The sequence below is a fragment of the Melanostigma gelatinosum genome, assembly GCF_949748355.1.
Source record: "Melanostigma gelatinosum genome assembly, chromosome: 12".
NCBI lineage: Eukaryota > Metazoa > Chordata > Actinopteri > Perciformes > Zoarcidae > Melanostigma > Melanostigma gelatinosum.
The window spans coordinates 2707520-2722390 of NC_136645.1; the positions used below are offsets into that span (position 1 = coordinate 2707520).

Below are 14871 nucleotides of genomic sequence, written 5' to 3' on the forward strand. Positions count from 1 at the left end.
ACGCTGTCTTTTATTGGCCTTTCTAACTCCGTCCCTGCTTGCACATTACCGTTGTTGGAGAAAACACATGGTTTCGATTTTTTTATCTGAGGCTCTTTTGTTAAAAAGAAACAGGATTAATCAACTCAATTCCTGCGTGTGTGTGTGTGTGCGTGTGTGTGTGTGTGTGTGTGTGTGTGTGTGTGTGTGTGTGTGTGTGTGACGCACCACTTGGCTCCTCCTGTGCTTTAACTTGAAACATGTGTGTGGCCTCCATCTCTCTGTCCAGCATCCTCAGGGTGGCCAGCTGACCAGTGAACTGGTTGATACTGATCGGACAGTCCTTGTCTAAGATGGAGTATCTAACCAGAGAGAGCAAGAGATCAGGGTAACAGTTACTACGCAGGATTAGTTGCATTATTTATATATATATATTTGCACAGCATCGTACCGAATGCTCTTGTTGGCTTTGTCAGGATCTCTGGCTGTGACTGTTCCGATGTTGCTCACAATACGTTCCTCCACCGCAGTGAACGTGTAGATGGGCAGCGAGAAGAGCGGTGGCTCGTCTACATCCAACACCTTGATGTTCACCTGTCAATTTCAAATGAATTCAGTTGAAAGGCAGCTCGTTATTTCTGCACGTCTGGTCAAGATTAAAAGATTTAAATCGACTAGAATTGTTGGGATGAAAGTTCTTCGTCTCTTCAATGCGTGCTGTCACACATTCATGAAAAGCAGGGTGACGGCTTAGAGGCTACATACGTCCTGTTGGATGTTTACCTGGGCTGTGGTGACAGCACTGACCATGTTGTCCGCAGGAAAACGCAGGTTTCTCAGGTTTTCTCGCACCTGGACGGTGAAAGTGTAGCTGCTCGTCGTCTCGTAGTCCAGAGCCTGAGAGTCCGAGAAAGAGTTCACCGGGAATTCAGTCCACAGCAAGTCAAGAATAAGTACTAATTAGATCAGGATTAGATTTCATTTTGAGCATATATTTGCAGCTCTTGTCATTGTTTATATGGCCAAATAATGTTGTGTTGAGGAGTTGATGAGGGCCAAAGGGGCTAAGACAACTCCTCCTAAATATGCACACTGAGCATTGTTTTATTATTATACGAATGCTGTCAACAGTTGTAGGTTACAGTATCTAAAAGAGCAGTTCCACTGGACTTCTAAGATGATTATTTGTTTCCCAAAGGGTTCGAAACCGTCTCGGCTCATTTTTGTGTCTACATCTGATGCACCTGGAAATCCTAAATGACTCTGTTCTCTTATCAAAATGCAGTAAACCTTATCAATGTCATGTTTTTGAGACTGAACTTTAATGTCTCACTACTTCCATTAAACACTTAATATCCATAGAGGAAGTGACATTCCACATTTTGAATCCTCCTCAAAAGTGTATATTTCCATATATCTTGCTCTTATTTTTAGACCGGGGACACTTCTCTTTTGTATCTGCTCAAATGCACCACACCTCGTCATCCCCGTGCATTCACACCTGTGTCTGTTCACCAAGGACAGCTGTCGATTGCAGGTGTAAAAAGGCTCTAAATGTCACAACCTGGATTTAAGAGACACGGCAAAGTGCCATATTTTCCCTCCATGTTAAACATGTTTTCATGCATGAAAACACCTGATTCCTTTCACTTCTTCAAAGTCTGCACGAACTGAGACTTGCACAGTGTTACGAATGCTCTTTCATGCCAACAGATATATGGCAGCAAGCTCTGCTTACCGTCACATTTCTGCTTATCGTTTCTGCTTATCGCCCTGTATAAGCAATAGCCTACTGTTCGGTTAAATGTTGTTTCTGGCGGACGCTTTTATCTGTGGATGGGACACCGCAGGTAGGCAGGAATATTCTGTTGACTGGATTATTCATGGTAACAGGAATACTCAGTCGCAGGGTATCAAAGGCATGCGTAAACAGCTTAACAAGAATAAGACCTTAACCGCAGTGAGGACGATAGCTGGCTTACTCTCTGCACGAGTAAACACAGCCGGTGAGAAAGATGAGAGGGGCTACAGAGCTGAGGGGCGAGTCGAGCAGAGAGAAGGCTGTGGTGCGATTCGATTCCAGGCCGTGCGATTACAGAGCTCAGTTCATTAGAATACATATTCAGCTCTCCGATGGCCCAAATACTTTATCTGAGGAGCACAATCCAGTGAAGTAAACCTGCTAGAATTCCTGCAGGCGTAAGTAGCTCTCCTCACCAGGAGGAGGCCGGCACTGTTGGGTTTGAATTCTAGTGTTTTTTAAATTTTAAATCACCGCAAACACAAGAGGTCCTACGTACAGTCATATGTGAGCACAGGAAGTATCAGGCTGATGGTTCCAGTAGTATGCGAGATTGGGTTCGGGCAGATAGATAAAGTTCATAAACACTTGCATGCACATGTCTCACGGAGAAAAACAATGAAGCCATCACATCTTTCAAAAAGGTAAAGTGAAGAGCTACTGGAGTCCATCTAAGAGGGCTGTGGGAACCTGTGGGATCCAAATGAATCAGTATTCCCACTATCAAATTGACAAAGCAAGGAATGCTAAACAATAAAACTTTGCAGCCGTAAGATATCGTCTATTCATTTGTTGCCACATGCGCCTCCTACCTGTTTGAGCATGAGGTTGCCATCCTTGTTGGGGCTGCTGAGTTCGATGCTAAACACTTTGCTGTTTTCATTTGGAATGATGAAGGTGGGCTCTTTGTTCTGAATCTGATCCCTGTCCTCCAACTCCAGAGTGCCTATCTTCTCATTCAGCTTGTGGTCCTCCGGAACTTGCAGTTCATACGTCTCTGCAGACAGAAAATGGACATCGCTGTGAATATAGCTGTTGTGTCCAGACGGGCAACAGATTGGAACCTTTCCTTTTGAAATAGTTCTTACTTCGGGTGAAAGAAGCAATGTTGTCGTTGGTGTCGGCGATGCTGATGGTGACAGAGGTGGTGGACGTGCTGCCAGAGGCCATTCCTCTCATGTCCTGAGCTTTAACCACCACTACAAATTGGCTCTTGGTTTCCCGGTCCAGCGTGTTTATCTTGCAGCTGATCACACCTGCAGAGAGACAGTGAGAGAGACAGACAGACGGAGAGGGTGTTATCTTTGAGGTCAGCTCTGACTCATATTCAAGTAAAAATAGCTTGTATCATCTACACCTCTGCCTCCATTAACTTGTTAAGGAAAAAGACAAGGTCGCTGCAGGATGAAACAATCATGTCGGACGTCAGCGCAGCCAGCCTACCTGTGATGCTGTCGATTTCGAAGGCAGAAAGTTCTCCGTGTGGGGTCAGAGAGTACCTGAGCTCTCCGTTAGCAGTGGTGGGGTCATCCGCGTCGGTTGCCCTCACCTCCACTACTTTAGTTCCTGGATAAAGAACATGAATTGTTGAAAATGGTATCAGCAATAAGGCATTATGCGGCGTTTCAAAAATGTCCAACCCAAATGTTCTTTGGTTGATTAACACAGCATGATTATGTTCTAAGATTGTTTTATTTGAGTCACTGATGTGCCATTCATTTCCCAGCAGGATGTGCTAGTGATTGTGACAGGTGTTGACATTATTAATTATGTCCCCACACTTTTCACAGGTCAGTCTATTTTTAATTATTAAATGAAATCCCTGGATGTTAAATCTCAAATACTTGCAGCAATAAAAACTTTTTTCCAGTAAGAATTTGCTTCATTTATGGTGTGGGCACATGGTCTGCAATGAGTTTTCGAACAACCCAGTCACCAGAAAACAATAGTTGTCATTATTCTTTTTCAGCATCATATCATCCTTGAAATGCACAATGTCACATGTTTAATGTTGTGAAACAATTGGTTAGGTTTAAGCAACAACACTACATGGTTAAGGTTAGAAAAAAGATCAGGCTTTGTGTAACTAGCGTAATAAAATAACAAGCGGTCGTATCGGACTATTGTTACGCAACAAGTGTAAAGTCAATGTCTCTTTTTTGGTGTCACTTGGGACACGGACAGTGACCTCCTGGGTGAAAGTCCCGTGTTTGCAAAAATGCACAATGCCACGTGGTTAATGTTGTGAAAGAATTGGTTAGCTTTGTGTATAAATATCAACGTAACAATGTCAGATAACAACTGTAACTTGCGTGAATAAATAGCAGTCCTCAGCATCGCTCTCTTACATAAAGTGATGTAACAAGCATTAAATCAACATTGACTTGGTTTCACGCAGGACACAAATAGCTGTCCTGTTTGTTTAAACCATCCATCACCCTTCCACCCTCCCTTGAGACGACTTTCACACTGTTACTATACCACGTAACTTTCAATAACGGTTGCTAGAGCTACGACGTCACTTGATCTGACCGAATGCAAAAACTTCAACGTATCCGTGGTTTGCAGAAACGCACAATGCCAACATTGTTCCCTGGCGACTGTGAAGGAACACACTGAACTCATTTTAAATATACAAGGTGATACAAATAAACCCAATTTGACAAAAACCTATTGAGCAACTGTTCAGCCTATTATCACCAGCTGATGATCTTTTTTGCCAGTAACGCTACTCACCTATCGTGGACCTCTCCGTAATTGATCCATTATATGCTCCGGGGAAAACTGGGATGTTGTCGTTGAGATCCGTCACATGGACAACAAACTCTCCAGAATCCTCGATCAACTTGTTGTTCCCATCATACATCCTGACGGTTAAATGGTACGCGCTCTTCTCCTCTCGGTCCAGAGATCTGGTGACAAACATGTCTCCTTTTTGATCCACAGTGAAGATGGTGTTTGCTCCTTCACCTTCTATTTTGAAGCTCTTCGCCTCCACTTTCTGGCTCGACTGCAACTGCGAAAGGAAAAAGTGAGTAGAGTGTCTCTTAATTTCCCCAGCTGGAGTGAGGACTCAAATCAACACCCTTCCAGCAAGTTCCCCACAGATAAACTGAGTATTCTAGCAAAATCAATCAAATATTCATCAAAGAGCTGGTTCGCAACAAGTTATTGCCCCAGATTCTCAGCTACAGCATTAAGACGGAATGGTAATGACAAAAAATACTCAAGCAGATTACCAGGAAGTAGCCTAGACCAGAAACACGAGGAGGATCTTCCTACCTGTCCTATCTTGTAGGCGGTGGGCGCAGGTTTCTCCTCTTCCACATAGAGAAAGTTCCAGATCCAATGTCTCTTCTGCCTGATCAGGACCGGGTGGGACTCTTTCTTCACAATCTCAACGCTGCCTTCCACCGCAGGAAGGCCAGAATCTCCCGCAGCAGCGAGAGAGACGGACATAATGGCCATAAGCCCCATAGTCCACAGCTGGAGCCAAGCCATCATCTAGGACTGAAAGTGATAGGGAGGGATGAGGGAAAAGAGGAGAGAGCAGAGAGCAGAGAGGAGTAAAATAACGAGTAAGGGTGACGGGAGGATGCAGAAAGGAATATGTGAGAGGAGAGGGAGCAAAAAAGAAGAGGGAGGAGATCACATTAAAACCACTTATCAGCTGTGGACAGACCCTTTCAATGTGCCAGGGTGAGACTCGGAGTGAAGGCTAAGGACTCGCGGCCCCCTTACAGGCCACCGCTGAGCTCGAGGTCTAGCTATCATTGAGGACCAGGGCTCTTAAACCTTTTCAGCCTGGGACCCAAATTAAACATTTAGCCCCCCATCATGGGAACTGGGCTGAGGCATATCACTAATGTGGTCGCATGGGGATCTATTAGACACAGGCCTGTGACCCATTTTAGGTTCTGACCCACTGGCGTAGCATGAAGGAGAGACAGAAACAGAAAGAGACAGACGGACCGAGACGGAGAGAGGAGCTGACATTAAAACCACTTAGGATGTCCATCTTTATCAGCCATTGGAAAGGCCATTTACCATGAAGGGACTGTTTGACATTTTGAATTTCTGATCGGTTTTTATTATGCTCCCCTTTAATACAGCACATCAAATTGTAGGATAAAAAGAGAGTTTAGGTGCAACACAGTGAATGCTTTATTGCCGATACCAGTTCTGGATTCAAATCTAGGATCACGAGAGAAGGAGGAGTCAGTTTTTCACATTCATCTACGCCAGACATCAGCAACAAGGACAAAGGTGTCAGCATAGTGGGCTTTGGCAAATCAAATGCAAGCTGTTGTTTGGCGACAAAAAATGTGAATCTGGCTCAACGTTTGCTGTGATTTAATGCAACGTCATCTGGCAACGACATTGGCCAAATCAAAAAATGCCAGCCCACAATCCTGGTAGATTACTTCATGAAATAAACAACGTAATTCTGCTGTTTACCTTTGAATTTGTAGTAATGTAGTTTTAAAATCCTTTATGCAGTGTTTTGGCATCAGATAAGCCTTCAAATTCATGGCTTGTGTCTTCTTACCTTTTAAAAAGTGCACATCTACACAGGCCCATGATTTCTTTTGAGGCTATTTTTGGTCTGAACGCCATGCAGGGAAATAAGGAGACAAGACTCTTCCGCCACATCGGTGGAGCTGTGAGGTTTTAAAAGAATCCAAAGAGATCGGCCAAAGTATTGGACAAATTAAATTTTGCCCTTGTGACGGCACTGGAGGGGATCACCAAAGTTCACAAAAAGATGACTGTCTGCATTTAAACTTTTACGGCAATTCACTCATTAGAGACAAAGCAACCTGCTGTTGGCGGTGTAGGAAAAGTCAGGGGATCACCAAAGCCATTCGGATTCATCCTGTGGAGAACATGTCATGACAATCCACAGTAATTGACAACAGAAGTTTCCTCGTCTGGATTTTTTCCCTACAATCTTGGAAACCCTTTAATATTCTTGTACACATAGAATTGGGCAGTGACATATGGTGCAAAGACTGAAGCAGCTGAAAAAACAAACATGCATCCGCGTCAAATATCAGCAGGTCATTGCAGAAACATGAAGCCCAAAGACCAAAGAAAATAAGATTAATAGGAAAAAAAACAAAAAAAATAGATTCATCATCATTTTATAAATTCAACCCAACACGCCCGGAACTCGTCTGCTTCATATTGAAGTTTAAATTTGGTGAAATCACTTCTAAAATCGAAAGCAAACTTGCACCTCATCTGATTAAAGGCTTTTGATTGATTACGAGTTAGCAAACGTTGCACTGCCTTGCATCACTAGCTCGTGCCCACGGGCCATTTTAGCACAATTTAACCAAAATAAAAATGCATAAGGCACACAGAAATCAGCAGTCTGAACTCAAGCTTTCCCTCTCATTCCGTCTCACTATCTCTCCCACTCTTTTCTGCTACTTTGTCTCCCCCATGGTCCCTGCCTCCCCCCACTGGGCTCTATCTAATAAAGCAGAAATGCCAGGGAATTAATCTTCAAAACATTTGAGTCTATATGTGCTCTGCACTCCAGATATCTCAGCGCAGCCCTGCACCGTCCCCGTAGACAGATTAGTGCATCTTATTGTCTTCCAGCCATTAGCAGCAGGGAGGGAGGAAGAGAGATTATGATGAGGGGATTATACCGGCACAAAGTCCTCTCCCTCTAATGGCCTAATCTGGTATTCTGCTGACCTCCCCTGACCTCTTCACACGGCTCCCCCACAAATCAGCTCAAACAAAGACTCAACAGTGTTTTTGGTCTTTAGTTCACATCCCTTTGTTGGGTTTTTTATTGTTCCTCCCGTGTTTTGTCTTTGTTTAGTTTCCTTTCAAGACTAAATTAATTAAACAGAAGAGCATCTTTTATTGCAATTTACTGTGGACCTCTGAATGGGAAGTGTGAGTGTATGTGTAACGCCAGTAAATATCGACGAAATCTAAATGTATTGACAAAGTAGCCTTCTAATGTCTTAATCTCACTTGCTAATAACCTTCTCACGCCTCTTCTTCTTACTCAATAACTTCACTACGTTTTTCAAGACATACTTGTTCTGTACACTGAACTAACTTGACGAATTGATGCCATTTATCAGTTCGCACTGAGCTCCTGATATCTCGCCATCACGTCTATCTTCTCCAATATGCAACACTTCAGGACCCTAACACACTGGTGCTCAGTGTTTTGCTGCCTGAGGCAAACTCTCATTCAGCCGTATTGATGTGGTATTCTGAGCCTCAGCAATGTGTCAAAGAAAGTATTGACTGGACGGACGACTGTCGATGCTGAAGGGAACATCTAAACGGTGGATATGAGGAAAGGCCTGAATCCCTAAAAAGTGTCTCTCTATCATTTCAAAGCAGATGTTTGTGTTAGTTATGACTCTGAGACGATGTGGCACTTCTTATTTCACCACCAAAAAGAGTCTAAACCGTCCAACAGGAAAATGAGGATGTAAGGAATGAGAGGGGCAATGCAAATAGGGTACTCCTTTTATCTCTGATTAAACTTGTATCATATAGATCAAATATTAATTCTCACATAAATAAAAGTGATGCATCATATTCTTGAAAAGGGCAAATTGGTTGGATGTTACAGTTAACTGTCGTTGGTCTCCCGGAATACTTCCTACAACGGAAATATCTTGAAAGGTCATTTCTTCCTTTATCACGCGCTGTGTCTGCCGTGTATTTGAGCTCATTCAGCTGTTATATCTCCTTTTTATGTCGTGTTTTTACTGCTTTTACTTTTGTCTATTTCTTTTCTAAAACACTCTCTTGGTAACAGAGTGATTCTTTTACTTAACCTAAACACATTCACTTGGCTGCTGTTTGAGACCAAACATGTTTCCTGGCCGTGTCCGGCATTGTCCTCCTCCTCACCACGCTAATCTCTCACTGTGCGTCACCGCGTATATCCTTCCTCTCGACATGGTCTGGACAAACAAAGCTGCACATGTATGTTCTCACGCAGTGGTTTCCAGAAACATGGAGACAGGAGCCCTGAAATCACTCTCACGGAAAAGAAAGTCAAACGAGCAGAATCTAACCCTAACCCTAATGCAAACTGGTTTCATGCATCAGGCGCTGATTTGATCAGTACATTAGATTGACATTTTCATGGGTTGTCTGTTTTTAGTTGTGTGGCTTTTGTTGTTGTTGTTGTTGTTGTTTGTAATCCAACTGGACGTACGACTGTATAAATCCATATAACTCAATTACAAACTGTATGGATTTCCTTATTGCTACTGGACACCGATAAATTGACATTGTGTGTACTGCCGCCTGCTCGTGAGCTTGTGGTTACAACACTGGAAGTCATGTACACAATATTCTTGGTTCATGAGTGAAAACAAAGCACAATGACACAGGACTTTTTGTTTTCCTCAGACATATTATAAAGTTACAAAGAAAAACTCTGTACGACAATAATTATAATATTACTGTATATCTATATTCATAACATAAAATAATATCAAATATGAACTTACATGGCCTCCCCTATTTCTGACAACATCAGCAAACACGTCACCGCTCGTGAACACGTGTAGCTTTCAGAAAACGTTGGCGTTCATACCGACTCTTCAATAAACACGACTGCATTTGAAGGCAGCGTTCAACATCGTGTGATCAAGTGTTAGGTGGGACATTATAGAAATATATGTTTTGGTATTACGCAAAGAACAGGTGATATACAGTTTGACTCAGCTGGACTATCGCATCAAACGACTTACTCACACTTATACAACAACATCCTACGACACAGTACACACAGTTATTTCTGTGATGACAAATCCACCGGGGGCATTTTCCCTAAAAGGGCATTTTTTCAGTTACTCCTTCCCTTTTATCAGAAGCAGGAAGGGTAAACACAATGCCTTCTGGGAAATGCCGTGGGGTCTGTTAATGAGGGGTCATGATTAGTGAGTGGACACACCCTTCCTGGTATTCAGCTGCTGACGGCATGTCTCTCTTTTTCTCTCTGTCTCATTTTCTCAATCGTTTCTTTCCTCTTAAATGTCTCCACTTCTCTTCGGTTGAGTCACTCAAGGTGAAAACTGAACTTGTTTTTTTTCCACACAGTCTATTTCTGTTTCCTGTCTGTCATTCCACCTTTTTTCTCTTTTCTCACCTTTTCCTCTTCACCTCTTTCTTTTTCGTCACTCTCTCTGCCTCACCTTGAAAGCGGATTAGCAACTTCGAAGATGGTGTGAAGGATAAACACACCAATTTAACACATTTTTCTTGAGTGGCAATTTAACTTTTTACTTCAAAAAATCCTTTACTGTGACTTGTAAAATCTTGAGGATGATCAAGAAGATGCACGTAAAGTTTTGATTTGTGTTCAAACAGTTGTTACTACCTGTCATTTTTATGCAACTCAACTGCAAGTGTCATGCATGCAAATCTTACTTCAGGATTATACAAAGTTATTTATGGCATCATGTATCAAAGGCATCTTTCAGAGGTATGAAGAATAAATAACACCCAGGAAATATCTGTAATTACATCTGTACATTGTCCGCAGGCAAAGGGAGTGTGTGCGCGAGTGTGACGGAGGAGCAGAAACAGACGCTGAGATGCAGTTGTCATTCTGCGGGATGTTGTGTGACTGGCAGACAGGTCTGACCTAGTTTCACTCAACTAAAGGCCAAAGCAACGAAACGAGTCAACAAGACTTCATAGTTCCGGCGGTCGCCGAAGGAGTCGTCGAAGTTCATCCACAGAAATACAACTCAGCTCTGTCTTGAAATCTTAAGGACAAGGGATGTAATTATTTATTGCATATAAATATTTATATGTGACATTTCAATATGAGTGGCGCGGTGGATCAGTGGTTCATATCATCATCTGACGTCCCATCATCCGAATCCGCACCGGTAACAAAAGAACGACACCAACATAATGAGAATTTGAGCGTAGATGCCAGACCGCGATTCAAACTCATGAAATAGGTCTGGTGTTTGAAAACAACCGAGTCAATCAGAGTTTTGTAGATGAAAATGAAGATTGGGGGCCTCGTCTTCACATGACGGAGCCAGAAAAATGGCAACGAGCATGAATGTATTGATGGAAGTCGATTCACAGAAATAAAAACTCTTAAATGCACATTTCTCTTTGATTGAAATAAAAGGGCTCCAAGTAAATAATATGTCACAAGATTGAATGGAGTAAAAGGACCCCTCTGGCCTTTAACGTGATAAGATTGTGTGTTTTTTGTTTTTGGATTCGTCTAAAGCATGAATGGTATGTTAGTCTGTCATCTGTGAAGAGTTCAGAAGACTTCGTCCCGGGGAAAATTATCTATCTATCGTTTGGTTGCCAGAACCAAATGAGGATGAACCTTTTCCAATCAGGCCACTCTTCATGTGCCACTCTTGTACCAAAACATGAACGTTTTTTGAAAAAGATAACGACTGGCTGGATCGCCGTGAAGTTTCTTCAGGCTACTCGTGGTCCCCAGAGGATGAACCCTGTTGACTTTGATGATCACATGACCTTTTTCTCTAGCGCCACCCTTACATGAAGGTGTGTACTTTGCACACGAGATAGCCTGCTGCATAATTGAACAGGTTGACATTTGCGAACTACTCCCCGGAGGAGGAACCTGTACCTTCTACATTAGTGTGAAAAATATATAATCACGGTAATCTGCCTGTGAACAGCGTGAGAGAAGAGGTTGCAAACTGAAAACAAAAAGGTCTCCTTGGGTTAGGGTTAGGGTTAGCCATCTACAAGAGATACATGGAGAGCGGTCGTCAGGAATTAGTTTCAAGTGGGAACATTTTTAATTGTTCTTTTTAATGTCAGCCATAGTTTGGCCATGTTTCATGCTTGAGACGAAGACAAGCATTAGAATATATGAGAAACAGCTCATCAGTCATGTGAAGTGAATGTTCGCTATGTCAGAATTGTTCGGCAAAGGTTTTAATTTACAATTTACTTTTGCGACTGAGTTTTTTTTTATCCAAATTTTGCTTTTGTTTTCACGCAGCTTTTCCAATGCATACATCGAAATGCACGTTCAAAACAAATGTGTGAATGGAAACACGGCTTATGTGGCACAGGAGGTGATTCCACAGCTTCAAATCGGTGATGGTTGACTGCTGAACAGTGTCTGTGTCTGTTGGTGAGATTAAAACATGTTTAATCACAAAGCAGCTTCTAACAATCTGTCTGCCAGCAAGTCACACCAGGAACCGCTCACACACACACACACACAGACACACACACACACGCACACACACACACACACACACTGTGTCCTCACTGACACTGTCATGTCACAGACTTTATTCATGCTCCGATTGGTGTTCAAGAGCCTTCTAGTTAATTCTATTTTCTTTCACAATCAAACGACTCAGATTTCATTCCAGCGAGACTGTTATGAACGATGTGGGCCAGCTTTACATCTGACAGTAATAACCAACAGCCATCTGAAAACAATTTAAAGCCTAGCGTGTTATCCACGTTGGTTTTGGCTCAGCTGTCAGCCCCTGACTCTGCCGAAGGCAACATTTCCAACACGGCACATCCGAGTCGTGAAAATGTTGAAGGAGCCCAACTGTGAGGGGATATGATTTTTCTTGTCCACGCGACACATACCGAATTACCTTATAAATCATGTAAATATTGTTAAAGTAGTTACACGATTATTTCTCATTTGTTGAACCAGCACGTCACAAAAAAACGTTTGAAATATTTCCGATCAGGCCAGTTTGCAACATTTGAAAGCCTCACATTCTGAGGCGGAGCTGTGGACCAGTCAGGGACACGTTCAAGAACATTATAATTTAAATTCAAACATGTTCAAATACAAGGTGAAGTGTGGTATATTGTGTAAAGGGCAGAATACAGGTCAGCCACTGACAATAAAACCCCAACTGGGTCTTTCAGTTGCAATCAGTGACTTCAGCTGCACTAACATCGCCACAGCTGGACAGCCTGTCAACCACTCTGACATATATCTGAATGAATGGCTCCAATCATGAATCTTGTGTGCGTGTGCTCGTGTGTGTGTGTGTGTGTGTGTGTGTGTGTGTGTGTGTGTGTGTGTGTGTGTGAGGTCTCCCAGATGGCACCCAAAGGATTTCCACTGATAGTTCCCTCTCCAGGAATTAGACCACTGGGTTTAGTTGCATCAAAGGCTTTCGACGTAACAACCGAATCAAATCACCTCTGTCACTCGGGGCCATGGATCCAGAGCCACAGAGACAACATCACGAAGGAGGAACTATTCTCACATACACAGGGGTGGACAGAAAAACAGAAACAGCTTGCCATGTTATAACCACAGCACCAGAAATGGTCTGAATACCCTCTCAAACGTTGAGATTTTTTATCATTGTGTCAACCCCTTTATGCACTAAACAAATTCTGCATGTACAGCAGGCAACTCTCCAGCTGACAAAACAACACCACGCGACCACTTTGCAAATATTAAATGGCGTCATCAATACTTTATAGCCGCACCAGCTTGACATCAAGTTGACAGAACTCTTCAAAATGAATGGATATATTTTCTGTCTATTAAAATGTGCTGCTCTGTCCTCGATCATCCGGTATCGTCTTAATGGTCGCAGCAGTCTGTCTCCAGGAATGACAGTCCAGCCCTCTGGGGGGAAACAGAGCTCAATTACAGCATTCAAATCTCCACGGAGCTGTCCGAGATCATTGGACATTGGACATATGTCAACATCCTTGAAGGGGTAACGACCATTATTTCAAGTTATTTCGGTACCTTCTTCGAGACAGTTTGACCGGTATTCATGAGCGTTTCACCCTGGAGGGACTGGGAAAGTATAGCCTGGAGCGTTCTTCAAAGGATCTGGGTTACATTTGCTGCTCACTGCTTTTTTATCAAATTCAGACTCTCATTTGCTGAACTGGAAAGCTCTGGATGTATCCATCCGTATAATTGTTCAGCGCCTGTACTTATGATCGACACACACATAACACACCTGCACAATCAGTGTTTCTCAAGATAGAAAAAAAAGGAAACTTACCACACAGACAGATGGTCCACGCCCAGTAGAATCAGACCTTTATTTTGGGCCAAAATGAAGCTCAAATTCTTCACGGTGCTGTCTTGCTCGCTCAGACTGAGGTTATACTTTATTAATGAGGCAGGTTGCGGTCGAGATTAGGCTGGTAGGTGGTCGAATGCTCAACAGGGAGCGCGAGTCTTCCACGCTCTTCGTGTGCCGCAGGGTTTGTTTCTGATGTTGAAAGAGAGCAGCAGGTGTCGAACAGGCAGGGATTTCTCTCTCTGCTTGGTTTCTCACCAGGTTTCTGTACAAAATCCTCCTCGAGATAAAAACAAGAGAAGTCTGTGATGATGAAGTATGGGTTGATTCCTCTTGAATGAGGATGAATCCCAGAGTTCCAAAGACAAAGCTCCAGAGTTAACTCAGGAGGTAATCGCTGAGATATCACTCTGCTTCTGTCCGTTTTTCTCTCAAAGTTCTGTGCTCAAAAATGTGTTTACAGCCCAGGTTGTTGAGGTTTTTCCTCCAACAGGTTCTGAGGCTCTTTGGCTCTTTTTTTTCCTCCCGTCGCCTCTGATGTGGTTTTCTCATCCAGTGTTGAACCGCAGCTGTCCAAACCACAGTCGCCTCTCGTACAGGTCACTGCCCACTTCCTCTCCCTGTCTTTGTGGTCAGTTTCCGCTGGTGCACCCCGCTACTGCTCCTTTTCCTGTCCTGGAAGGAGGGGGGGGGGGGAGAGAGAGAGATATAGAGGTATGGGGATTGGTGGAAAGACAGAAAAAAAAGGAAAGAGGCAGAGAAGCTGAGAAGCTGAGAGAGGGAGCGCATATGTCAGAACAGCTCAAAGACGCTCGGAGAGGCAGAGAAAGCAGCCGGCTCATGTTCATGAAGCAGATGGAGTGAGTGTGAGGGAGTAGAAGGGAGGGAGGGTGATGGAGAGGAAGGTGAGAGAGGCGTTACTTTTCAGTCCTCCTCGGAGAGAGGGAGAGACGGAGAGTGGGGAGGTGGAGGGCTGGAGGGGGGGGTTTATTATTCATGTGTTTGAGATAAGGATTAAGTTAAACAGGTTATTGGGGATTATCCTTGGAG

General features: G+C 43.3%; 1 protein-coding gene across 1 annotated transcript in view; it reads right to left on the reverse strand.

Moving 5' to 3' along the window:
* The window catches only part of cdh5 (cadherin 5), a 30761-nt gene extending 16303 nt beyond the window's left edge, over positions 1-14458 (reverse strand). The window contains exons 1-9 of the mRNA XM_079280355.1: positions 13801-14458; positions 5063-5290; positions 4517-4796; positions 3224-3346; positions 2869-3036; positions 2593-2777; positions 763-876; positions 431-573; positions 208-341 (exon numbers count right to left, since the gene is read on the reverse strand). Coding sequence (XP_079136481.1) covers positions 208-341; positions 431-573; positions 763-876; positions 2593-2777; positions 2869-3036; positions 3224-3346; positions 4517-4796; positions 5063-5284 — 1369 coding nt within the window. The 5' untranslated portion in view covers positions 5285-5290; positions 13801-14458. The remainder of the gene's footprint in view (positions 1-207; positions 342-430; positions 574-762; positions 877-2592; positions 2778-2868; positions 3037-3223; positions 3347-4516; positions 4797-5062; positions 5291-13800) is intronic.
* Positions 14459-14871: the final 413 nt, after the last annotated feature.